At 43.9% G+C, this 26816-nt stretch overlaps 1 protein-coding gene across 2 annotated transcripts; it reads right to left on the bottom strand.

Annotated features, from left to right (window-relative positions):
• Window positions 1-164: 164 nt before the first annotated feature.
• ptpra (protein tyrosine phosphatase receptor type A) lies at window positions 165-26588 on the bottom strand. Of its 2 annotated transcripts, none has more exons than XM_035630500.2 (22): window positions 26125-26588; window positions 16479-16525; window positions 16132-16213; window positions 15603-16043; window positions 11017-11116; window positions 10725-10798; window positions 10107-10243; window positions 8772-8862; window positions 8533-8609; window positions 8391-8427; window positions 8177-8274; window positions 7864-7983; window positions 7356-7522; window positions 7109-7244; window positions 6817-6966; window positions 6582-6672; window positions 6395-6471; window positions 6123-6257; window positions 5632-5757; window positions 5354-5505; window positions 4840-4975; window positions 165-4093 (listed from the first exon to the last, which is right to left on the bottom strand). In XM_035630500.2, the coding sequence occupies exons 2-22, from the start codon at window positions 16497-16499 to the stop codon at window positions 4019-4021; spliced, it is 2523 nt and encodes an 840-aa protein (XP_035486393.1). In that variant the 5' UTR covers window positions 16500-16525; window positions 26125-26588; the 3' UTR covers window positions 165-4018. The 2 variants fall into 2 exon arrangements, with proteins under 2 accessions (XP_035486393.1, XP_035486392.1); XM_035630499.2 differs by having other exon boundaries at window positions 6582-6675.
• Between the last annotated feature and the right edge of the window lie 228 nt (window positions 26589-26816).

Consider the following 26816-nt stretch of genomic DNA (forward strand, 5'->3'; position numbering starts at 1 on the left):
TATTTTTGCACCACTGTACCATTAGTCTTCATTGAGACGTCAGCCGTAATGAGCATCAGGTTGTTGTGCATTGAAAGAAGCAAAAAAAACAAAACGTGAAAGCATCCGAGTTGCACCTCCGTGTTTTACATTATACTTAAAAGACAATAAATGCAGACAAATCCTAAAATCTCAAGCACTTTATTAGGTTTGAACAGTATCTTGCTTAGGAAGGCCATTTGGCATTATATAATTATATATCATTTTATCATATATAATTATATATACATATATTCAAATGTTGAATAACAGAACACTAGAAACAAACAGGCAAATTAAAAAAAAAAGAAAAAAAGATTTGCTTAAGACAATTATAACAAATTAAAAATGGCCAAAACGAAACATCTCTAATACATTTCAAAATGGTCCCAATACAGTTCAATACACATCTTTAAAAAAAGAAGGGGGGTGGGGGGCGGGTTAAAAATAAGCAAGGCAGCAGACAGGAATGAAATATAAATAACCTTACTTTATGTACAAAAGAGAGTGGGTGCAGTGACCACCGGGAAAGAATGGTCCAAGGACAAAGTGAACCAGGGAAATGTAGCGATGAGACGACAACAGTGGGTGGAGACATGACGGACATATAAAGGTGGAGAGAAGAAGAGGAAGTTTGAGACTAGTCTGCCTCTCTGTATACAGTCTGAAGATGCTCCATGGGGGCAAAAATTCCGGAATTAAAGTGATGTGAAACAAGGAAAAATTGGTTTCCATCGGTGGTGATGCGTAAAAAGATGCAATTGTATTTGTTTTGGGAGAAATTTAATGAATTTTCGTTTAACATTTGGTTATCCACAACTGATTACTTGTCATGGACCCTGCGTTCAACTGATATGGAATGAGATGAAGCCATTAAAATCAAAAAAGAAATGAATTAAAAGTGACCTCATATGGTTTGATCTGCACAATCAAGGATCTCGGTATCTCGATATAGATGCGACTCGAGGGAATGTCAAAGGAAGGACGACTGACCCAGTCTTGGTTTTTGCCTAATCAACTAAAGAGGTTTGTCCTTGGTCTGCAGGTGATGTTTGGGAAGTACATGCTAGTTGGGGAAATCCAAAGCACAGCCCCGAGGATGCCAATGGTTCCACCACATAGTGTAGGTAAAGATGAAAATTCATTTGTGTTGAGAACCCATTCTTGAGGCACTTTTTAAGTTCAATATAGTGGGTCGGGTCTCGAGGGTTGGCACAGTGTCTTGTTGTTTTGTGGCCAAATTACAGAGAGATAGCGATGACGTGATCCAACAACATAGATAATAAACCCATATAATTCAGGCGCAGAGAGACCAGTCAAACAAGAAAGAATCCCCCTCTTCCATTATTTAAAGGACCACAGGAAGTGACAAACTAAATAAACGATGAACAACATGGCACCTAACTAACAGTGCGGGCACTTGTGATCCTTTGGAATGAAACAAGACCTGAAATGACGATGATGATGATGATGATGATGATGATGATGATGATGATGGACAAACAACCAACAATTTCAGTGACTGGTCAGTTCAAAAATCTGCTACTGAAAGTCCCCGCAGGAGGCTCGACCTGGGGCGTCCGAGACCTGAAAGCGCGTCAAGAGTTCAAATATAGTTCCCATATTCCAATATCAAGGCCAAATCTTCTCTCTGGCCTTTCTGACCTCATTTGGCTGTGGAAATTTAAGGGCTTTGCTTTTGGTGCAAATAGTGCATGAGTGTTCAGACAATCAACATTGACAACAACCGCCCCCGTCCTGAAGATTCAGCACGTACGTTCAACGACGTCCACTCTCAATAAATTAAATCTGATTGTGCGCCTACTTTTTCATACGAGTCATGGGGATTGTTAGTGTAATTTAGACTAGTTTGTGTGTGAGTGTGATGTAAATTATGTACAAGTACGGGGCCTCATTTGGTTAAAATCTACATTAAAAAGAATGAAATATCTCAAAAAATCCCTAAAGGAAATAGAATTTTTAACATCACAGCATTAAATTCTAAAGCGAGGCCTGATGTCTGGAGACTCCAACAGTGGGAGTTGAAACCATTTGAACACGGGTCAGCCTCGGAGAAAAACTCGAGCTCAATCTGTTCAGTTTGTAAATTTGAAAACAATCCAGGCGTCAGTCATTTCCTGAGCTGACCCGAGTTGAAATTAGGGCTGACCTGAAGCCGTGTTTTACTGACATCATTCATCTTTCGTTACAATCACAAAGGGCATGGCCTCAATTCTCTATAAATTAAAATATATATTTTTTAAAAATAGCAAAAAGCTGTAGTTCAAGCCCGAGTGTCCTCACAGCACAGGCATTTAGGAAAGAAAAGAAATTGCAAACGTCGCATGGCACACCTCCACTACTAAAAGTAACAACGCATCCATCTTTGAGGAATATCATAGCAACAGCATTTTGAATGAAAGGAAACATTCGTCGGCATCAGTGTTCATGGTGGGAGACATGAGGGAATCACTCTTAAAACAGTGACAGTACGGCGTGTTGATGTGAGGCCCATAGATTTAAAGAAATAATAGGGAAGCCCATACAGAAAAGAAATGTATCAATACAATCTAAAAGAAATACTGACGCGTGTCTGTAAACAAGAAAAAAGAGAAATATGCTGGGTATATAACATTTGTTGATTTCTATGATGCAATATTGGAGTTAGTTAGTGACTGTGCTGTTTGAGTTTAAAAGCTCGACCAATTCTCCTCAGCCTTGGATTACTTTACTGTACGGGGCAACAAAAAAAAATGAAAGAACAGAAAATCATTTTTCTCTACATTCCTGCAACACAGGAATGTGTTGGTTGCTGATGGTCGGAGAGTAAAGTAGCTTTCTCGTGCTGAATGTCTAAAACATTGGCTGGTGAAGTCTCTCCAGCTCTGGAGCTGCATGACTACGTGAGCGAGAGACCTCGGCACTCGGCGGAGAGAAGACGGTGATGTGAAAACACGCAGTTGTCCTCGCTGCCAGCTCATGCTACAGCTCAAACGCACACAAACATGTCCCGAAAAAATATGAACGCTCCTGGTATTAAGAGCGGATGCTTATGTGTTAGCGTGTGTGTGTGTCAACCTGAGACTTTGAGCTACGTCACAGAGATTCCGATCTCCACTTGTAGGTGGCCTGATGATGGCAAGTAGATGCACAGAATGAAAAATGGCTCTGTGTGTGTGCGCGTGTGCGTGTGCGTGTGTGTGTGTGTGTGTGTGTGTGTGTGTATGTGTGTGTATGTGTCCGGGAGTTGAAACAATCCAGGTTTTTTTCTGCAAAGGCAGAAACTCCTGGGTTCTGCTACCGCACACGTCGCTACAGCGCGGCTCAGGCAACGCCAAAAACGTCTTAAGTCTCAGTCCCTATAAAGTAACAATCCCAAACATCATTAGCTTGACTCTGGATTGTTTTTTTTTTTTACATTAGCCTCCAAAGCATCAGATTTCTATCCATATATGTGTGTGTGTATATATATATATATATATATATATATATATATATATATATATATATATATATATATATACATATATATATATATATATGTACCAATAAAATACATTACAGGTGCCACCCGAAAATGCAGCCAAACTGTGTCTGAAACCAAAGTAATAAGATGCAACACAGTGAGTATATGTACATATGGGGGGTGGGTGGGTGGCGTGTGGTAGGGAAATAGGGGTGAGGGGCTGTATTGACAAGATCAATATAACAAAATATTCAAGAAGGCATCTCAGTTATTTTCTCTGTCCGACTGCACTGCCCTGTCCTCCGGGCTGAGATGTCTGTTCCCTTTTCTTCCGGGCAGTTCATCCCATCCACAGATCGAGTTGCGACGAGTCTCTCTTTTTTCTTTTTTTGTTGCTGTTGTTTTTAATCCATCAGATGGGAATATGCAGTTTTCTGCAGGGTAACGTATGTGTGTGTCGGTTCTGGCGCGTGCTTGTATAAAGTGTATGTGGACATCCATTCCTCCATCCATCCATCCACCCATGGTAGGTGCCTACTTAAAGTTGGCGTAGTCAGAAAAGGCATCGATGTACTCCTGGACCACTTTGTAGCAGAACTCGTACTGCTCCTGAGGGGAAACAATAACAACGTCAGCTGGTAAAGTAAACACATCGACACTAAGATCACACTGTAATCACCAGAAGTCTGAGAGTCGAGTACAGCTTCTTTATTTCAGATACTGTAGCCAGTCATTTCTTTGATAAGGAGCGAACAGTGTATGACAAAAAGCAGAGTACAATCACACAGCTGTAGCTGAAGTACTATAGGGCTATGAGAGTTCCTAACACTTTGTTTTGCATCAATAAGACACAGTAGAATAAATAGTAAAAATTGAAAGGTTTACTGTCTTTCTAAATAACGACAAACTCTCTTCTTGAAATTCAGTTTGCATTTGGACTGGAAACTCTTTGAGGCATAGTTCAACATTTTGGATGATATGCCTACTCATCTCTTCCCTGCCGAGTGTTTGATTGACAGATTCACACCACTCACACCGTCTGTGTGGTAATATTCGATAATATGCAGCTGGTGCCATCAGCTGTTTAGCTTAGCTTAGCATAAAGACTGGGAACAGGGGGAAAGAAAAGATCGTCCTGGCAGCAACTTGAGGTGGGTCGGACTATAATTTGGTCAGGACCAAAATTCTTTGCTTGGTTGCCTGGCAACAAGTCTCAGCCTGCTACATAACCACAAATCACACAGCAAACTGTGTGGAATAAAGTAATAAGATACAACGTGATAATTATTAATTATTGCTTTCAAAGATTAACCACATAAGTAATGATTATAGATTCAGCGTCAAAGAGTCCTCACCAATGTCTGCACCATGTGGGGTCTCTGCAGTCTGAGGCTCTTGACCGTCTGGAAGACGTCCAGGATGCCCTCAGCCTTCACCCTCTCCAGGACTGTACTCAATGCGCAGAATGTCCCTGTCCGGCCAGCGCCAGCACTGTAAACACACACACGGGCAAAATGTAAACTTCAGTATGTACACTTGTAATAACCTTGTGCATATCCAACACAGCACACTAGAGAGGTTATGTTGTGTGTGTGCATGTGAGGGAAGAGGCATAGCAACAGTTTTACAGGGAGCAGTTAAAATGTCACAAGGAAGACGAGAACAATTCTTCTGAGAAGTTTTTTCCTGTGATTTATTAGCTGCAACAATTTCCCCAGACACACACCAGCACACTCGATTGCCAGAAAATATTTTCATGTGAAACACAAATACAAAAAATACGTCTTGATTTTTTTTCTTTTCTTTTTTCACTGGTAATAAAGGTCAGAAGAGCAACACACTGAGTGAAGGTGTGCAAGTGTCTCTTACCTGCAGTGCACAGTGATGGGATGGTTGCCAGACTGCTGCTGTTGTTTCTGCACCGCAGCAATAATATTGATCATTCCTTTTCCGTCCGTGGGGATGCCCACCTCTGGCCAGCCGTGGAAGTGGAACTGACGCACCGCTCGAGCTTTGTTCTCCTGGAACAACGGAGGAGATGGGTTTTATAGTTACACTACAAAGGTAGTTGTTTATAATCAGTGTCCATTGATGATATTTCTGTCATCTGTTCGAAGCTGCAGCGCATGCGTCCGCTTTCTTCTTACCCTGTTGTTGGTGACCAGGAGGTCACGCACTGTATAGCTCTCACTCTCCTCCTCCCTTTTAAGCTCGATGGAGATGTCCCCGTAGACCACCACTCCATCGCTGGGCCAATACTGAGCACACTTTTCCTGCAAGTGGTCAAATAACAACAACCTCTTAGGATTCTGCACAGAATATTTCTTTATGTGCATGAAGAACGTTTAGTTTGCCGGATATCTAGAAGTACTAAGGAGAGAAATTCCTTAAATCCAACATGTTTGCTCGACATAACTAAACTTCTAGTTCTGGCCATTAAATATGTTTTCCTGGTTTGACAATTACATTAACTTCTTGCTCTAGTATTAAATCGTTTGGACAATATGACTTCTAATAATTTTTACCACATTTAATTCAAGATCTGATATGAAAATATGTCAGAAAACCACCAAAGAAGAGAAAGAGATTATTAACACGTTATACAAGACTGATTATTGACCCCACAATGGCCACACACCTGCCCTCTCTCCTCCAGCTCAGTGAGCATGACTATGGAGCAACTTCTCCACTCCCAGATCATCCTCCAGAAGTCCTCGATGGTGTGCTGCAGGGGGCCCTGGCTGGCCATGTACGAGTCCTTCTGACGGTAGCCCTGTGCAGAAAAGAAGGAAGGATATATGTTACAAAATAAACAGTAAGAGGGAGAGAGGAAGAGTAACGACATCCGAGTGGCTGCTTGTGTTGATAAATCGAATCGATCCCCTCCGACCAAGGTGCTTTTACACTCACGTCAATGAAAGAGGCATTAACATAGTCCGTGTTCTCCTCGCCTCGTTTGACTGGAATGATCACTCTGTTGAACTCGTCTGTCAGGAGCAAAGAGAAACATTAACCTTGACTGAAGGAAACCTTGAAGAGTTGACTCAAGGACAGTCACAATAACACTGTATAAACCCACACCTCACACATCACTTACACGGAATGATCTGCAGGACTCGGTTCTTCTTCATGTTGGCGGGCAGGTTGCCCGTTCTCATCTTGTCGTTCTGAATCTTGATGGATGTCAGCTTCTAGACGTTTTGGGGGGGTTCACATAATTACATATTTTTCAAAACAGTCACATCCTGCTCGAATGAAACAGCTTGACGCAGAGGTATGATGACTGGGGTATCGGAGAGAAGAATGCAAACAAACCGACACATAAAACAGACCTTGAACTCAGCCTCCAGACCACTGCAGCCAGCTCCAGGTGAGGGGGTGTAGAGTTTGGCCAGATGGGACTCTAGAGAGGTCACCTCCAGCTCCGTGTCTCCGTACAGGTAGTGCTCTAACAACGCCTGGAAGATGAACACGTACTGCATCTGTGAAAGAGAGGGAAGATAGTTGAGAAGTGGAAGAATAAATCATTGCTCTGAAAACAGTGCATCGTGGGAGAGCCAAATCCATTGTGTTGTATTTTCAGCAGTGTGCTACGGGGTGGAGCGCGTCCACGATGAGACTTACATCAGTCTGGACCATCTGACAGCGCTGGGCTCTGATCCTGGTGACAAAGCCGAACACGTCCACCTTCCTCTCAGAGTTCATCATGTCCAACATAGCGTCGATCACGATGAAGGTACCCGTCCTCCCCACGCCCGCACTGACGGACAGAAATGTTACTCCCGTGAGTGTTTTGTGCGTGTGGCATTCAGACAAAGACACGACGAAAATAGGCAAAAAAAAAAATCAGCATGAGCTTTGATCCACTTACCTACAATGGACCACGATGGCACCGGCGTACTGGGGGTTGCAGTTCTTGACTTTCTTGAGGAACTTGAGCATGCCAATGGGGGTGAAGGGCACCCCGAAGTCTGGCCAGCTGGTGAAGTGGAACTGTGTGATGAGCCGCTGAGGCTTCTTCCCAGACACATCTCCCACCTGAGACACAAACAAACCAGGTCATAGACCAAGAAACAAGGGTTTTACAGTCATGTCAGTGAAACAAAAAAATGGACAGCATGACAAAAATCGATTCAAATTTTAATCCGTTTTGTGTCTGAAGCGTGCTGCATCAGTATTTAGTCATCAGTGCTACATTATAGGATATAAAAATAGTATCACTATTATAAAAAAAAAATCAGAGGGTAAAAAGGAGTATGACTCATTTAGTTTTCCCTGTATAATGCTTTAGGTTGTAACCTCATTCTTAGAGAAACATTTCTAACACACCATAAAACGATTTTAGAAAGGTACCGTTATCAACAAGAGGTGTACGGTACCTGTTGGATGCAGAACTTGCGGATTGTGTAGTCCACCAGAACCATTGTGTCTTCTACAGATACGCGGATGTTCCCGTATGTCCAACAGCCCTGGTCCGGCCAGTACTGGGCACACTTACACTGAAAAACACAGTGATTTAACAGGCATATGAGTTTAATGTTTACATAAAATACAGAAATATGCTACATCTTAGACAGAATGTGTACAGTGAAAACCTTAGAGAGCTGAGGGCCAAAAGAAATCAAGATTGTGTGATTGTGTACAAACACATCATCATCATCAACATCATCCCACCCGGGGCAACTCTCCTACCTCTTTTCTCTCCTTTAGGTTGGTCACCATGACAATGGTCGCCGTGTTCTGCTCCCAGATCATTCGCCAGTAGTCGTTTACCGTCTCCTCCTTTGGTCCTGAGTGGCCAAGACAGATCGAGAGCAAAGTGTTGAGCAAATAACCGAGTCATTTGTTCACTAAATGATCAACAAAGCGCACGATTCTCCTCCCCAATGCAGGCACCAACCCTTACCTTGAGCTGCAATAAACTTATTCTTCTCTTGGTAACCCTGCAAGAGAGAGACAGAAAAGAAATGTCAGGATGATAAAAAGAAATCCATCATATTTAGAGCAGAATTGTTTCTTTGTGGAAATGTTGCAGCACTTGTACAAACATTTATAAAGGAGGCGTTGATGAAGTCAGAGTCAGGGACTCCCTCCAGAGATGAGAGATGCACCCTGGAGTGATCATCTGAGAGAGAGAGAGAGATAGAGGAGGAGAGAAAGAGCAAATGAAGAGGAGCAGCAGCATACTAAGAGAGGGAACTTAAATTGCCAATGGTATATTATATATATAATTTCTGTTTCATTATGTCTGTCAGTGTCGAAGTGTCAGGGTTGTGCCGTTGCTCACATGGCAGGATGTTGACATATCGGTTCTTTTCTTTGTTCTCTTCCTTGGAAGCAGCGTCACACGATGCCTGAATGGGGCAGACTGGCAGTGCCTAGAACAGGAAAACATATCTTTAGATACCGGGGAGCGGTCAGTCACAAATCTCTCTGTACCACCCACTGGCTTCATCTTATTTTCTGCTCTGTGTCAGAAACAAATCACCCAAAATGCATTTTGTCTGAAGCTGCTGCAGCATTTCATAGAAGTGAGAGATCTCAGTCGATCTCAATAGTGTCTCTATTTTGAGCACATTTTGATGGGATGGTTTGGGTCATGATTAAGTTTAATTCTGAATGATGTGCCATCTATTTAACCACACAGTCCAAATTTATGAGAATATTTCAAAACCAGCGTACAAACAGTTGAACAATTTAGGTCAATGGTTCCCAACCTTTTTCCTTTCACATACGCCCACATCCCTGTCACAGGAGCTGAAGCTTCCCCTCATCTGCGCCATTCGTTATGGTTTCAATGTCTTAATTTTAATACATTTTAAGGTGGCTGTTAGGTAACATACAAAAAGAATAATGTTACAATTCATACCACTGAACTGCCAGTTTATCAGTTTTGGCTCAAGCTCACAATTATCCAGGCATCCATTACTTCAGCTGGTCATTTCAACCATTTATTGATTAGCATTAACTTATTATTTCAGCTGTTTACACATTACTTTTAGCTAACTATTTAAACTATTTATCCATTAGCTTTAGCTAATTATGCCAACTGTTTGCTTGTAAATAACTATAGCTTCATCTAATAATTTTGAACTCTTTACAGATTAATTTTACCTTACTATTTAAACTTTTTACACGTGACTTTTCTAATGTTAGCTCACTATTTAAACAAGAATATTTTTCGTTGTTTCAAATAGACCTGCAACAGTTAATCAATTAATCGCTTAGTAATCAACTATTCTGATAATCGAATAAGTAGTTTCTATGGGGGGGAAAGGCAAAATTCTATGATTTCAGCTTCTTGAGTGTGATTATTTTCTGGTTTCTTTGCTCCTCTATGGCAGTAAACTAAATATATCTGGTATTTGACATTTTTTTTTACCATTTTATGGACCAAACAACTAATCGATTAATCGAGAGAATAATCGACAGATTAATCGACAATGAAAATAATCGTTAGTTGCAGCCTTAGCTTCAAATTCTCCGGAAATATGTGGATTCATGAATCTGCGGAGGTGCCCCCTGGTGCACAAGCACCCTGGTTGGGAAGCACTTCTTTGGGGTGCTGGTTAAACTCATGCTCGGTATTTTATCAGAGGATGTGTGCTTGACTGTGCCGTACATTAAACTCCTCCCTGAAGAGTTTGTTGTCATCAGCCATGCGTCGGTTCATTTCTTCCTCTAGCTTGTCAACGGGAAGGGGCGGGTACTTCCTGTTTGTGCTGGGTGAACGGGCCAATAGCGGGACGCTCTGGAGTTCTGCGCCGGCGAGCAGGAAGGGAGGAGGAGGAGTGAGGAGAGGAGGGAAGGAACGGGAGGAGATAAAGACATGGGAGATGGGGTAAGAACGTGAGAACTGGAACTTTTTTACATCAAGTAACCGACTTCAGCGTTCACTGTCGTTTCTAAACATGCCCACCAGAGGACGATGTGACTCCACACCGACATTGGAGGAAGTTAAATGCAGCCTTGTTATTTTGGTAATCATTGAGAAAAAGCTTCCTGCCAACAGTCGACCAGTGAAATGTTATCAGTTAGGAGAGCAAGATCAATCAAGTCTTATCAAAGGAAGAAAACAAGTTTCGTCAAGCTGACTCTATTTATCTGCTGCTACGAACTAAAACAATGAGTGTTCAGTGAGGATGCTGCGTATCTGCTGACAAATACAAAGCATGCACACACACACACACACACGCACACACACACAAAACAAAAAAAGTGCACATTAGGCTGTTTTAACCTGTATCATCCGATCTTCCATTAGTCAGTCTGAATGAGTTGGAGTGGCTTCCCGCCTGCTTGTATTTCTTAAACCTGTCAATCAAGATCAAAGTGCATATTAATACACAGAGACACAAGCACACGCACACACACACACACTGTCTCATACACTCACACAAATAAACGACACTGTTCAGCCTCACAGCAGAATGCCAATCAGTCTTTGCCATGGCAACGGCAGCACTTTGGGCCCCATCACCACATGTCTCCGGCTGATCGTGTATGATGACCACCGACAACACTGCACCAACCTGAGCATGTAGAGGATGATGATGATGAAGATGATGACCAGCAGCGAGGACAGGGCCACCATCACAGCTATGATGGGCATGTCGTCAGACTGGTTGTTGTCTTCATCGGAGACAGAAAGAAAGGGGGATTAATGATTTGATTAATGACCATGAATATGAAGAACAAAGAAAGCATAGAAAAATGTGCCTCAATACTTTAGGTGTGTCAGTAGTTTGGTTTGACACTGATGCCAAATTCCCTTGCCATTACAAAAGTTATTCTCATATTACACTATTCCATATCAGCTTGGAGTGTTTTATGTTAAATGTTAAACAATGTTTCATTATTTATCAGCTCACAAATTATTTAAAATAAATTGGATTAAAGGCTGCAGATAAACAGTTAATGTCATATCTGCAAATTCCTCATTTGTTCTATAAAATATCAAAAGATTGTGAAAAAAAGAATCACAAGTTCCCAGATTCAAAGATGATTTGATAAATGTTTCCAAACCCAACAAAACAGTGTTCATTTCACAATCATAGAAGGCAGAGAAATCCACCAAATCCACCAAAAAACTACTAACATTAATTCCTAAATATGAAGATCGATACCACCCCGATGTGTTGGTTAACTATAAAGCTACAGTCAGCAGCCAGTTAGCTTAGTTTAGCATAAAGACTGCAAAACAGCAAACCCAGCTCAGGCCAACAGTTACAAAATCTCAGAACCTCTCAGGCTGACTGAGCAACTTGTTACATCTTGTTCAACCTGTGCAAAAACTGAAATGTGCAGTCAAAAGAATTTGAACAAATTAAATCAGATTGAACATGAGAATGAGTCACGAAGTGCAGATTTTTGTCAATTATCAGAATGATTCCTGTTGCTATTTTAATCATTAAAATATCATCCCCACTCACATGTTGATCTACTCTTTAAAACAACTAATAAACTACCACTTATTTTCTGTTGATCAGCTAATCGAATAATCTGCTTGGATTAAATGTCCCAATGTCCCTCGTTTAAATGATTGTATGCCAGTAAAAAAATAAGGAAAGGTCTTGAGGTGACCTCTGCCTCTTTCAAAACCAGCCTGTATCGTCCCTTTCCATAATGTTTGTCCATGTTAATATTTCAGTGGCTTTCAGAGGGGGGGAAAAAACACAAACAAAAATGGTGAGTGCAACAGGCTTTCCTTACGAGTGAGCGGATGAATCACAGTTTAAACCAGAGGGTCGACCTTCGGCTTCGGACAGTAGCCAGAGAATGATCGTATAAAACACCTAAACTTTTCTGACTTTTCACACAAATTATTGCAAAAGTGTAGGGCTGCAACTAATGATTGTTTTCATAATCGATTAGTTGTTTGGTTCATAAAATGTCGTTAAATTGTGAAAAATGCCGATCATGTTTCCCAAACCCCCGACATGATGTTTTGTTTTGTCCACACACCAAAAATATTTAGTTTACTGTCATAGAGGAGCAAAGAAACCAGAAAATATTCACATTTAAAGAGCTGAAATCAGAGATTTTTTTCCTTTTTAAAAAAAATAAAATACACAAAAGTGTATGTTGTTAAACACTATCCATGTGCCATAAACCAGGAAGAATATGGGCCTATGGGTGATGCTACTGACTGATGGCTTAACAGTAAAAAGTAGACATTACACGTCCAAGTTATCTATTCTTTGTGAAGCATCCTGTAGATAACAATGGCTGACCAATTTGTAAATGTTTCCACCATGTGCGTGACTCACTGGTTGAAGGCAATCCTATAGTCTTCCTGGTGACCTTTCCACTGCTGCCATTAGCACAAAAGACACGACGTATGAACAAAAACGGGAGATTGGTACAGCACAACAACAACAAAAAGCCCAACAAAACCCTGGCTGCCGTTTGTGTGCTGTGACTGGACCGTAAGACACATTCGGCCACAACAAAAGCAGAGATTTTTCTAGAAACCCGCATGGTGCTGGCGACAATGCAACGACCAAATCAGCTGTTCCACGGGTCGACTCCAAATTCAAGAAAGCTCTTGCAGCATATGCTCCAGAGAATGCATCGTTTGACTTCATGTTCCATGTGCGATTTCTGGGGGGGGGGGGGGGGGGGGGTTGGAACGGCGCCCAGTTGTGTGCGTTTTCATGCCCAGTTCCCAGGACTTTTCGGCATTCTCCCTCGGACAAGGTGCACATTGAACAGAGCAGGACAACAGCAGGCTGCGGGCATCATGTGGAACTGACATAGGCTTGACTGATCCGCTGCCATCTCCAACTGCACACAGCTATCCACACAAGACCCACGGCCGGCCAGAGGGAGACAATGGAGCAATTGCATAACACCTACGAACTCGCAGTGATTATGTTATATAATAGAAATGCCATATAGTGCAGTGCAGCCACATCTGTTGCGTTTATGTTGACCAGGAGTGTGTGTGCTCACAAGAACCTCTCTCACGTGTTTTTGTACCAGAACCAGGTTCAGTACTTGTTTTAGTTTTACTCCAAGATGATTCAGAACATTCCTGCTGTTCTTATTCCTGATAATTAAGAAGAAAAAACATCTTTCTAAATCAATGAGTGACATTTGATAGTGATTTGTGCATTCCTCTATAATCATGTTATATGAATAATTAATGTAAAAGAAAAAGGTCGGGGGAGTCATGTTTCACTTACAAGGATATTACTAAGACGGTCTGCACAGAGACTCAAAGCTGCAAAAAGGTAAAGCTGAACAACGCTTGAAATCTCAAGCATTTCGTTGACTACATCAAAGGGAGCGTTTCGTAGACCAAAGATGCGTGGGAATCCTTCCCCAGCACTCGCTGTTTTCACGTGAAGATTAGGACGCGTTCGACAAGTGTCTTCTTAGACATCCAGTTTTGGTGGTATTCTAATTCTTGTGGATGACTTGTGGTTACATGCAGGTATGCCACGTAAGGATATTTCCTGCATAGCGACGCTGGGAGTCTAAAAGCAAAAAAAGGTTCACTTAACTAAAATATTAAAGGTGGTCTCCTGAACAGAGGGCTCACTTTTTCTTTTTCTTTCTAGCTGTTGCTACTGCTTTGCTGGTCTACCATGAACGGTCTTAGGTGATCTGATGACAAGTAGGAGGCCTGAATGCATTCAAAATGCATCAAGATCAACATGAGGAACAAATGAGCACATTTTAAAAAAGAAAACCTCTGACCCAGTTGTTTACAACCGCCTGAATTATAAGTATGCACTGGAAGCAGAGTACTAAACAGCCACACCGTCTCTTATTTTTTCTGCTTAGGCAGCGAGTAAACTTGTGTCACAGACCAAACCGAACGTGAACAGGAAAGAAAAAAAATCCCATCACGTCACAACCCGCAAATATCTGGGTTCGACTCGGCAGTGGCCCTGAGCGCTGCCTTCATGATTTCCCACACTTCTCTGAGCCCACTGTTGGTGGAGGACCCCGGCCCCTCCGTCTCTTCCACCGCAGATTTGTCACAGTGTGACTGTTGAAATGTGCTGCATAGTAATAAGAGTGGACAACAGAATCAGTGTTCCTCAACACTGAGGATAATGTTTCAGGGTGGATGTCTCCTCCAGAGAAGTGATGAGAGGGAAAGCAAAGTTTTTTTTTCTTATAACAACCTGGATCTTGTGTTTTGTAGTTTTGGCCACGATTTCCTCAGGTTATAATAAAAAGTGTACTCGGTTCAGCGGAGATCTGGGAGTGTGCTGAATTTGCTGTAAACAAGCCAACAGTTTAATTAAACCCACTTAACTTGAAGGTAAAACCCAGAAGGAGGGCACCTGGAATGTCAGAGGTAATCCACCATTGCCAAGAAGATTGTGAGCACTTAGCTTGTTCTGTAATGCCTTGGACACACTACACGCTTTTCAAAGGCGTAAGATTACTGCACCGTTCATACGACACTACGTGCTGTCTTGTAATCGCAGGCTTTCAGACGTTGTGCTGTTCACACTACGTGACTCATCTGCAACTGGGGGGTTCACACACTAGGCGAACCCTAGTCCAAATCACGCTATTTCACGAAGAAAAACGCGCGCGGGCAAAAATATGCGATACGCGCACGAAACAGGAATTGTTTGTCACTTTCGTTGTGTTGTCGTGCTACAGTTCCTCCCCCAGTGTTTCCAGGTTGACGCACTCGCTGCCTGATACATCAAGGCTCGCACTACAGGAGATGGGTTTCCCGCTGGATCCCCGACGCGTCCGGATATTTAGAATGCTTGATATCTGAAAAACGTCAGCGAGGCCTCGGAGAGTCACTTTGATCGCGTCGTTGGTAGTTCACAAATAGCGATCGAGTAACGATCTGCGATCCCCCATTTCATGCTGATCTTCCTCCGACTTTGTCGGCGACCTGAAAATCGTCCTTAAAATCGTGTAGTGTGAACTCGGCTGAAAGTGTGGACATCTTTTTTGGAGATGAGGCTTAGTTCCTCGACGTTATCATTTACCTCTTGAGTGCAGTCTTATTACGACTGAAAGGAATGACGGCAAGAACTACGGAAATAAGAGCCAAGTTGTAATCACCTAGAATCCTCGCACTAAAGAGATAAGAAAAAGAAAGATAAAAAAGTCATGCACACATGCTGACACTCACCATGTGGGCTGGAGTCTGTGGTGAACTCCACTTCAGGTTCTGTGGTGGTCTCTGTCTCCACGGTGAATATAGGCTCTATGTAAGTCTCTGTAGTCGGGTCGTCTGGAGTCGAAGCTGTGGTCCCGTTGTCTCCGCCGACCTCGGTGGGAGGAGGTAGAGGCTCGGTGCTCGGTGGTGCCTGAGGGGCATCGGTTGGAGCCGGAGCTGGGGGAGGTGGAATTGGTAACAGTTTGCCAGTTGCATCGGGACCCTCGGGTTGTATGTCCTCTCCATCAGCTGGGCTCGTGGTTGTTGTTGTCGTTGTAGTTACTGTCGTCACCGGGACGACTGCAGGGGCGAGCGTTGTGGCCGGGCCAGGGGGGGCAGGTGTCTCCGCGACTGTAAAGTTGAGCGAAGGTGCGACCGGGGGGTCTGTGGGTTTGGCAGTGATATTTGGAGGGCCTGGGAAATAAGGACACAATTTTCACTGTGAACTTGTGCAGGTGTGTAAGTAAAGGCATTTTGTTTTTATGATGGACATTGTTCTTACTTGTGATGGGGACATGATCCTGGGCTAAGGCCCCCAGGGCTAGACTGAGCAGCAGGAGCAGGGGACACACACCCATTCTGCCCTACATGGACGACGCACAACAAAAGGGACAAAAAGCTACAAGTCAACTCTAAATCTCACTGAAATCAAACACAAAAGATAGTGAACCCAAAAATATTTGACCAGGAGATTAAGAGTATTACGTGTTATATAACCAGCTATATATTTTTTTTCTTCTATCCTAATCCCACATGCTCATTTTTTTTTGGAAGGTAATACTCTTCAAATTCGAAATGAAAATGAAATAGTTGCACAATGTTGGACTGTGCGTGTAACATGTTGTTTACCTGAAGAAGCGAAGTTGGCATCAATCACTCATTCGCACGGTGTTGTCCTGGAAATGAAACGGAAGACAAGACATTTAGCTGGACATGGGGGATTTCATAACTTTTCTGCACATAATTTACCATTTATTTTAAACATTTAAGATCAGTATCAAGATGATTCACAGAATAACAGTAAGGTATCACAAGACACATGGACATCCTCAAATCCCTTGACACATCCATATGAGTTTTTGACCATTGGTGGACTTGCGCCTTGTTGACATACTCAAATCATATTATCATTTTTTCCTTGGAAATTGTGGATAAAACTCAGTTGCTGAAGTTTTTCTTCTTATTAAAAGGTTTGTCTGATGTGTCCCAAAAAACCTTGAAACAAACTGTTCTGAGCTCATAACTCAGTCACATTAAACCCGTTATAGCCAGTTTACATTGGCTCCCCATTTCCTTTGATATTGATTTTAAGATCTTGTTGATCACCTTTAAGGACCCACCTCCTGATCATTCATTCATTCATCGTCTACCGCTTAATCCATTTAAGGGTCGCGGTGGGTCGCTGGAGCCAATCCCAGCTATCCGGGCGAGAGGCGGGGTTCACCCTGGACAGGTCGCCAGCCTATCACAGGGCCACATACAGAGACGGACAACCATTCACTCTCACATTCACACCTACGGTCAATTTAGAGTCTTCAATGAACCTAACCCCACTCTGCATGTCTTTGGACTGTGGGAGGAAGCCGGAGAACCCGGAGAGAACCCAAGCATACACGGGGCGAAGGTGCTAACCACTACACCACCGTGCAGCCACCTCCTGATCATATTTGAGATATTTTAATCCCTAATACAAAAGTGCTATATACATATAGTTTATTTATATTTGTATAATTATTACATACATGATACTTGCATTTGCCAAATAATATTATCTGTAAAAGGCTGTTATTAATGTTATATTAAGAGCTGAAAAGATTAGTCCATCAACAGAAAATTAATGGATTATCAAGATAACTGGCGATGGAACATTGTAATTTTAAATTCAATGCCCCTTTTTTCTGTATTTCCATATTGTAGAATAAGCATCTTTGGGTTCTGGAGAAACCGAGGCATGTAAGGACATCACACCTTGGCCTCTGGAAAACTAGCACATTCTCCCAGCTCTTTATACGTTTTTTAACTCCTTTCATCAGAAATACGTGTTATGCCCAACAGACAGCTATCTGTTACTGAGCATTCATGCCTGGAGCGTGACCAACACAGAATCAGTGTCACATTTAAATTCCTGCAGTGACAGTGAATCAGCACTCCTCAGCCACCGATACGGGGATGAGCGAGAGCCTCGGAGAAAGCACGGCGGAGGCCAGGTGGTCGGTCTGGCTGACTGTCAGCCTTTTGTTTGATTCCAGAGGCCAAGAAGGCTGTTGTCTCCCTGACTGAGCTGTGATAATCCCTGGACTTAATCCCATGATCCCGACCCTGGAATAATCCAGCCCGTCTGCGTCTGCTCACAAAGATACTTCAATGCAGCACCGAGCCAAACGCCGCAGCGCTGTAGCGCACGGGAAACCGATGCTTCGCATCACGGATTATTGCATCAGTGGGCAGCGGATAAATTGGGCGCTAAGCGCTCTAATATTGCCAGTTGACGATCTTCTCCTGGTTTGAGCCGCGCTCATTCGTTGCGTTACTTACATTCCGGTTGCGCCGCTTGGTTTGGCTCGGACTGCAGCCTGAAATAAGGCATAATGAGCAAGTTATGTGGTCAATGAGGCTGTTAACCTACAAATCCGATTGTTTCTCTGCCCTCTCTCTGTCATCCGTTCCTACGTCCATTCAGTCCGTTTGCAAAACACGATTCGCGCCCCAAGAAAAATGGAACCTTCCGATGGAAAACCATAGAGATTTTTGTTTTAAATAGAATCTATAACTTTAAAAAAGTGACTTAAAATGCAGGACTGATTATTAAAACTGTTGCCAATTGATTTCTAGTCAATCGACTCATTGATTTTGGGCTTCAACTAAGGATTATATTAATAGTAAGTTGATTAATCAGCAGATCGTTTTCTCAATTGAGATAATGATCAATTATTCTATTAATATTTTTTTTTAAATGTAAAAAAAACCCGCCATTAAATTCCCACAGATGAAAGTGGAAGCTTCAAAATGTCGGTTTTGCCTGAACAACAGCTCAAAACACAAAATCTATTTCATTTACTACCACGTACAGTATGACCACAGCAAGCAGCCGATCGTCACATCTGAGACGCCGGAACCAGGAGATATATGACATGTGTGCTTGAAGAAATTACTGAACCAATTCACCAATTGTTAAAACTAGCTTCACAGTGGCGGCGGTTGTCTTTTCACACTTCTCTAGAAAGAGAAAGTACATCAGTGTCTCGGCCAAAAGTGTTACGTTCAACTGATGCACACATTTGCACATTACACATGTTCACTTGCAAAAAATGCCTTGACGCCGTTCTCGACCGCGTCTCCCTGTACCTGCAGTTTTTCCATATTTCAGCAAACTCGTGAACCGCGAGTGCTTCTGGCCTCTCCTGTCATATGTCTTATTCCTTGTTACCCCAAAAAACACATTTCAACCCCAAACCCTCTAATACCCTCCCCTTCAGCTCTCATTAAAAAGAGTGACTCAGCTATATGGCCATGCTCGGCAATTGGTTCCATTTAGTGCGAGTTAGTGTTATACAGCATTTGGCGAGTGTTTGGGGCTGAATTTGATGTGAGAGACCAAAGTTACTAATGGGTACGTTCACATCAACAAGCTTCTGACCTTTTCTTAATGAAGCATGACTCATTGTTTTCTGCACTGCCATCCAGGGAGGCTGGGTGACGTGTCACCGTGTTGGTGTAAGTGATATGAGCTGTTCCCGTTGCTGACCGCCACTTCACAGATGCTGCCGGAGGCCGAGGGGGACCGCGTAGACCCGAGAGAACGACTCCCCAGAGGTGCATCTTAATGTGTGTCGGCCTCCTGAGAAGCAGCCGTCTTCCTCTCTCTGTGTGTGTGTGTGTGTGTGTGTGTGTGTGTGTGTGTGTGTGTGTTAATACACTGGATTTTTATTCTTTTCTGAGACTTGCGTGTTGGTGGAGGATATTATTTATTTAAGAGATTCCGGCCAAGTGCTCCTATTTGTGCCTCTTTTAGGTTTCATGCCGTCGGTGCTTCCTCTTAAAAAAAAAGATCCTCGGGCTGATGGGTCAGTATTATTCTCACTCAGACGCTGGAGGATGCAGGGACATTACACACACACAAGTCGTTTTCAGACACGAACCGCGATGACCTCAAAATTGGGTCTCTGACATTTTTCCGGAGTCTACTGTTACCATAGACTGTCCAGGAGATTTTCCTGCTGTGTTCCCACTTGGGCTCACTCAGACATTCTCTGGAAATTTCACCGGGGGCCTGCAGGCTACAAACATGTAGGAACCAACATTTGCGTTCTCACATGCAGCCCCTCCGGAGAAGTTCAGGACAACGTCTGGACTTCAGTGAATGTCTGAAATAGGCCAGAAACTACTTTTGCCCAATTACTTGGTTGTTTGTATAATTACCTCCACCAACGAGGTAATGATTTCCTTTGTGTCCGTTTGCTGGTTTATTTTTTTAATTAAGCAGGATTATGCAAAAACTACAAAAATTATTTCCACCACAATTGGTGGAGGGGTGGGGCCTGGGCCTGGGATTTTTTTTATTATACTTTCTTAAACTATGATAACAAAGAAATAATTTAGGTTATCAGACCGGCTTCGTGTTTCCTTTTTGTTTCTACGATAAGAACTAGACAATCATGTGTAGGATTGTTCGGCCTGGCGGAGGTATGCGCTCTACTGAGTGCCATTCCAGTTATATGAATACTGCGGTACTTATTGTAACATAATTAAACAAGACGTTACCAATAAAGCATTAAACATATATACAAGACTCTTGTTTCGTGATCTGACCAGACTCGTTCCTCCAACGGCAGACAAACATTGTCTTACTGCAACACCTTTGTTGACAGCATACAATTTTCTTCCTCTTGGAACAAAGAAACCTTTCGCTAGCTATTTTGTAACTGATTTGAACTCATGCTCCATAAACAGATTTAATGGATACAGCACTTTTCTGTCAATCCAGCCTTGTGCTCCGCATTGTGTTACAGCCAAATATTTGAAGCTCCAACTCTTTCATCACGCGATTCCCCGCAGATGCACGTACATGCCCATCTATTAGTGAATGAATGTACTCAAAAGGTAGTCATGCATCCCGCACTGTCCTGACTTTGGGCTGGTGTTGTGCACCCATGTGAATACTTTTTCAGACAAGGCAGAGCACTTAGAGAAAGCCCTTCACAGAAGCCACGACTTGGGCTGAGCTTGCCTGTGGCGAAGTGCATAACTGCCACTGTGACAGGCGACAAGGTACAAATATCTGTGGTTTGCCTGGAGGGAATCAGAAACACCACGCACACATGTGACAGGAAGTTGGCTCACTTTCTGATGGAAATCCAAAATGACTTTTACTCTCCTTATCCCCCGCAGTATTTTTGTGATCTTACTTGCAGTATCAGAACCAACTCCCCAAGCTTACATGACCGTAGAATAACAGGGCTGGTGGTGAAACTAAGGTTTTACCTGTTGAGTGACAACGTCGAGTATCAAGAAGTGCAAAGTCTTTCAAAAGTGGTATAGTCTTGTTTTATATCTTGTTTCTGATTTTGGTTCCGTTAATATGGATACCTAAAAATACAGAAAAGGGTTTGTGACATGTATGGGTAACAATGGACACAACTATTCCATTACAGAAATCTAAGCATCTCTTATCCTGTCATGTCATGTAAGATAACATAGTGAACGTGTTAAAGAAATCAGCCTCATGTTGTGTCAACGTCACCAGAATTGGCTTCATGCACATGCGAGGGCCGAGCCTGCCCAGCTAATGAAGACAGTTGTCTCTCCGCCTGTGGCCAACTGCAGAGCTCGAAGGGTTGAAAATTGCACAGTTGTGAAAGGGCTGGGCTGTTCCCATGCCATTTCATTCACACAGTGAAAGGAACACTTATAGGTGGAACATAAAGGAAGTCCAATAACATCTCCATGAGAACCAAAGGCCAAGACTTTCTATCAATGCGAGTTAGTCATTTAATATGGAGCGTTCCCCGCTCAAGTCAGCGGGTTTCACCAACGCTTTTGTATTTACCTGTGACCTTAGCTGAAGTAATGAGTATCTTTTCCGGCTGCATGGACACAAATTAATGAATAGCTCAACATGGAGATGGATTCATCTCAAAGTGATCTCTCAGGGCAAGAAAATAACTTAGCATCAGACAAGAATTTACTGACTTAGTTGCTGCCATTTCCTCAGTTTATTGTGTGTTGTTCGACTAGATTAAACCTAAACCAAAAACACAACTGTGGCCAAAGAGGAGCGGTCTCTAGAATAACAGTTTTCATATTGTTCTTAAAATCAACAACTCTTACTGATGATTCACAGAAGACACAATGAGTGAGCCGGAAACCGACCATGCGTGGACCCAGCAAGCCTTGACATGACACCAAAGGTGGCGGTCAAGCAGACTTCAACACTGATGCAGGGAAATATTTCCCTCTGGCTTCACTGGTCTCTGCAACATGAGATAATGGTTTTCTGTCCGTGTCCATTCATGGCATATTAATTCTGTTTCTATGTCTTGAGAGGGAGGGAGGGAGGGGGACCGTGGCAGCAGGAATACTGTGAATGCTTCTCTTCACGAGAGACTGAAGTGGGCCTAACTCAGGGCCGCTAGGACTCTTGCGCTGAAACAGACCACAGATTATATGTCCCCAGTGCCACATACAACAGCCACAAGTCCTCTGGACTTCCCTTTCCGAGGGATACTACTCCCTGCTGGTGTGGTTTGTGCTCCCATTGGCTTCATTCATGAGCTGGTGAGTCGATGAAAGGACGAGCAGAGGCATGGGATTACTATTCTGGCTGATCATACGGGCAGGAGTGACCGCCGTGTCTGTTATTAAGCCCATAATGATGATTCGGTTCCATCAGGCTGGACGGATGAAGCAGGCTCGGTGTGTGTGAGTCAGTGAAGCGCTGCTCCCTGTCCGCTTCGTTGTGGGGTTTCTCACAGGGCATGCCAGGGGCCTCTCAAGCTTTCCCACATTGGACACAGAGAGGATGTGGAGGCGCAAAGCATGGCCTCCCCACAGAAGCCACTGTGACCTTGAAGCATGGTGTGGGGCCAAAGGGGACGGCCGAAGGGCCACAACAAAAACCGACTCAATATTGCTCCCTACAGAGTTCTACATCCAGCATGCAGCCAGGGCCGGACATCAAACTTCAACACTCAATAAACAGAAATGTTTTTGTCAAACACTGCTGCTGGTCACGTTCAGTCTTCTCTGCTTATACTTTGATGAGAGAGTTCCTGACTCGAATTTCTTAAGAACTTCTTATACAGCACTGAACTAAAGACAAGTGATCAAAAAAAGGACATGTGGTATTATAAAAAAATACAATGACACGCCTCCTGTGACTTACATATATAAATATTGATGACGTATTATTACTGACATCAGTGTAATAATAGTAATATGTAAGTAGCACAATACATCCTCACTGCTGTACTTGCGTAAATTAACTCTTTCCCCCACCTTTGAACCACGAGCAGTAGAGAAACATTTCAAACACATCTCTTTCCTTCACAACACATTTAGGTTCTGCGGCACCAAGAACCCAGAGTGAAGGTTGACCATCCTATTGCAGTCGCCCCCTCCTCTTCCTCTGCAAGATAAGAAGCCGTCATCTGAGGCTCGACTTCACAGCGCTGTCGAGACAGTGCTTCTCCAGAATGTCTTTCTTGTCGAATTTACATACGCTGCATTGAAGGACTGCTCGGGCATGTTGGCACGTACTTGGGACAGTTTTTAGCAGCAGGGCAAGAAAGGTTTTGTCGCCTTGAAGGCCGATGCCAAGGGCAAATATAAATATTTACAGCCACGGCTCTCAACTGGGTTTGGATTTGAACTACGTTTGACCTCAACTGTAAAGGCATTGTTTAAAAAAAATTAAGGACAGCAAGTTTTTGTGTAGGTGGACTAAAATACAATAACACGACATGATGGAGTGCGTCACTTTGCTCCTACTTTCTGCTTTTCCATTACCAAAAGGTTTGGAAATATGGACTTTAAGTCAACAAAACAGTGACTGACGGCCACATTATCATCTCTCAGTCTCCGTTACTGAGGCGCATTGTATGACAAACAAAGAATTGATGTACTTCTGGTTGTGGTACATATGCAGCCTAGTGTAATCCTGTTAATACACTGACCTGAGCCAAACCCCTCCCTCCCACCATCCATAACTCCAACAAGCCATCGTCCCACAAACGGCGCCCTGTTCAATCGGAACCTCATTCCGACTAACCTGGAGCGTGTGAGCTTAAAAGACAAAAGAATTCTCAAACATCTAAAATACAAAGTCCCACCTAGTCCACTGAAAAGAAATGAACTTTCATCCACACCGTCACAGTTGTGAACGAGAGACATCAATTGTTACGTCATGTCACAACTACTACACAACTACAGAAGGCCAGAACAAATCTGGATGATCAAGATTTCCCCATCAGGCAAGGGTACGTTATTAATATTTTGTTACTCATCGCATTGGCCCATTTCCTGTACTGCAAAATACATGTGATTAAGTCCCAATGACATATCACATGTAGCTGCAATCAGGCTTCATAATGCTTCATAATCCTCTAAATGCAGCCGTGTTTATCCCGTCGGAGGGTGAATTACAGTGCTTGCCCACAGTCAAACGTGGTGGAACAGGTGGAAACAGAAATACACCTCCAACCCCACCCAAAACAGCCAACTCATAATATTGTGTCAGCACCCTGAAATTGTGAAATTTCACAACATGGGAGTCGGTCTCAAAAGATCCACCCATCGAAAGAACTCCATGCAGAGTTCCCACAGGGCGATTTTCAAGCTGTGCTTTATTCCTTTATATTTAGAAACTAGGCCAATCATGAAAAGTGTGGTGTGAAGATCGCTTGAGCACTTCGGCTGAAACGCTTTCAGGATCCCGAGACAGAAATAACTTACTTTCTCCTAAAATAGGCCCGGAGAAGATATGGACAGAGGGAGCACGCTGATAGCGGCTCTTGTCTTTCTCTGCCGTGTTGCCAGAGCACACCTTTTTTTCCCCTCTCCTCCCACGGTGTCAGGCGACGGGGCTGCGGGACAACCAGAGGGGGGGGGGGGGGGGGGGGGGGGGGGGGGGCCTGACACACAGGTCATGGGCAGAGGCCTGTTTCTTAGAATGGTCCTAACATGACATTACGACATCTGACAAGGCTGAGGTATGGTGGATATTTGCTGCACTTCAGTGAATCCAGACAGGATGAGTCAAGCTCCCTGCAGACATAGCACAGGATCTTTTTCTGTTTTTTTTATGGTTCAGATATGACAAGCCGAGCCTCCTGAGCTCGTCTGATGCTCCTCTCTGCTCCAGCTTCCCAGCCTTTGACGTGACTTCTCCTGGAGCGGTCCTCTCATGGAAGCAACAGCGATATTCATTCACATAAATATAGATTTTTTTTTTTTTTTAATTTATTGAATTCCCAGAATAACTTGTGACAAATGAGCCAGCGGAGGCAATAGCCCATGTTCTAAAGAGCTGAGAAACCGTGACTTCCTCAACAACGATTTCAAGACATCAAGAGTCCAGATGAGGACAAAGTTATTCATTAAAAAAATAATAATAAAAATAGAAAAAAAACATAAACCAAAAAACACAACACCCACAAGATTAAAATGCTACGCTTGGTTACACCCAACACACGCGCGCGCGCGCACACACACACACACACACACACACACACACACACACACACAGAGGGAGGAGAGGGGAGAATATTAATCATTTAAAAAAAAAAAAACTTTGGGAGAGGTCGTGGAGGGGAATGCACACACACACACACGCACACACTCGTGAGAATCGGTGTCCGAGGGAGAAACACAAAGCAGCTGCTGTGATTTGACAGACCATATGTACGTGTTAATGTTGGAGGCGACCTGATTCCTGTTGTGGGTCGCATGACCCCCCCCCCCCCCCCCTCTTTCTCTCTCTCTCTGTGAACGTGTAATAACAAAGCGTTGATCAATAAAGTGTACTTTCCAGAGACCTGGGCGGCAGGGACCTGAAGCCCCCCCCCCCACCGGGGGGCCACACTCTGCGTGGGCACAAGTTACTTCCAAACGCACTCGTCCTACAGCCCCGTTCCCTTCAGAGCCCCCTTCTCCTAAAAAAAAGGAAAAAAAAGAAAGAAAGAAAGGAAGAAAAACATAAAATCCCTCCCTGCCTCCGAGCCACTGGTGACATGTTCGAGGCTCACAACTCCTCCACACAAGTGCGCCCTGCGCGCACAAAGCGCGCGGCTGGCTCCACGCGCACACACAGTCTCGGGGGTAAACGTCGCCCCGAGACTGGACGTGGTGGGGGGGGGGGGGTTGTTTGCGGGAGGCACCGCGTTACAAGCAAGGAGGAGGAGGAGGGGGGGGGGGGGGGGACATGCTGCTGCTGCTGCTACAGCGACATTGTAACAAGTGTGATCCGGGCTTTGCGCAACGAAAACAAGGGGAAACTCACCGCAACTCCCGTAGCAGCCGAAGGGGGAAACCCGCGGAGGGGTTCGAACAAGAAGAGGAATCACAGCCACGCAGGGGTTTATCCTCTCCTTCGCCTCCACGTTGTGTGTGTGTGTGTGTGTGTGTGTGTGTGTGTGTGTGTGTGTGTTTTGTTCAACCCCGGCCCCCGACTCCACACCCCAGGAACCGAGAGTGTGAGCGGGGTGGGGGGGACCTGGGTGATAGCGCGATCCGGGACACAGTCAACACTTCGCCGTCAGTTTTCCCTCGGCTACATCCAGGCAAGGGAGGCGCCCCGGCACGAAAAGGAGACTCCTCAGTTCGCCCCGCACGCAGCGTTCCTCCGGGGGGAACTTTCTCGGCCTTCCTGGATAATAAATCCCACGGTTTATCCGCTGTATCCGGGCGCGTCGGCCGACTATTCTAGTCCGCCATGTTGTGTGTCTGTCTGCATCGGAAGAATGGGAAGCGAGCAGCGAATTCCCAGGCCAGGCCCCGTCTGCCCGCCAGCACGCGTCTGCGCGGCCCGCAGCGACACCTGCCGGCCGAGCTCCATATCACACACAGTCACTGCAGCTTCCTTCACACCGAGGGATTATTATTGCATGGTGATATTTACCCACGTTAAACAATTATCCCCAAAGTCATCTACATGGTTTACCATTGTCCCCACTCTTCTGTCTTTTTGGGGAG

This window comes from Scophthalmus maximus, chromosome 6, assembly GCF_022379125.1.
Source record: "Scophthalmus maximus strain ysfricsl-2021 chromosome 6, ASM2237912v1, whole genome shotgun sequence".
Lineage (NCBI taxonomy): Eukaryota > Metazoa > Chordata > Actinopteri > Pleuronectiformes > Scophthalmidae > Scophthalmus > Scophthalmus maximus.

Bases quoted from the DNA above. Each gene is read 5' to 3' on its own strand.
- ptpra (XM_035630499.2), bottom strand. From the start codon at position 16,499: ATGCCAACTTCGCTTCTTCAG. The intron at 11,117-15,602 runs GTGAGTGTCAGC...TCTCCGATGAAG, and splicing joins CACAGACTCCAGCCCACATG to ACAACAACCAGTCTGACGAC. The intron at 10,244-10,724 runs GTTAAAACAGCC...TCGCCGGCGCAG, and splicing joins TGGAAGATCGGATGATACAG to AACTCCAGAGCGTCCCGCTA.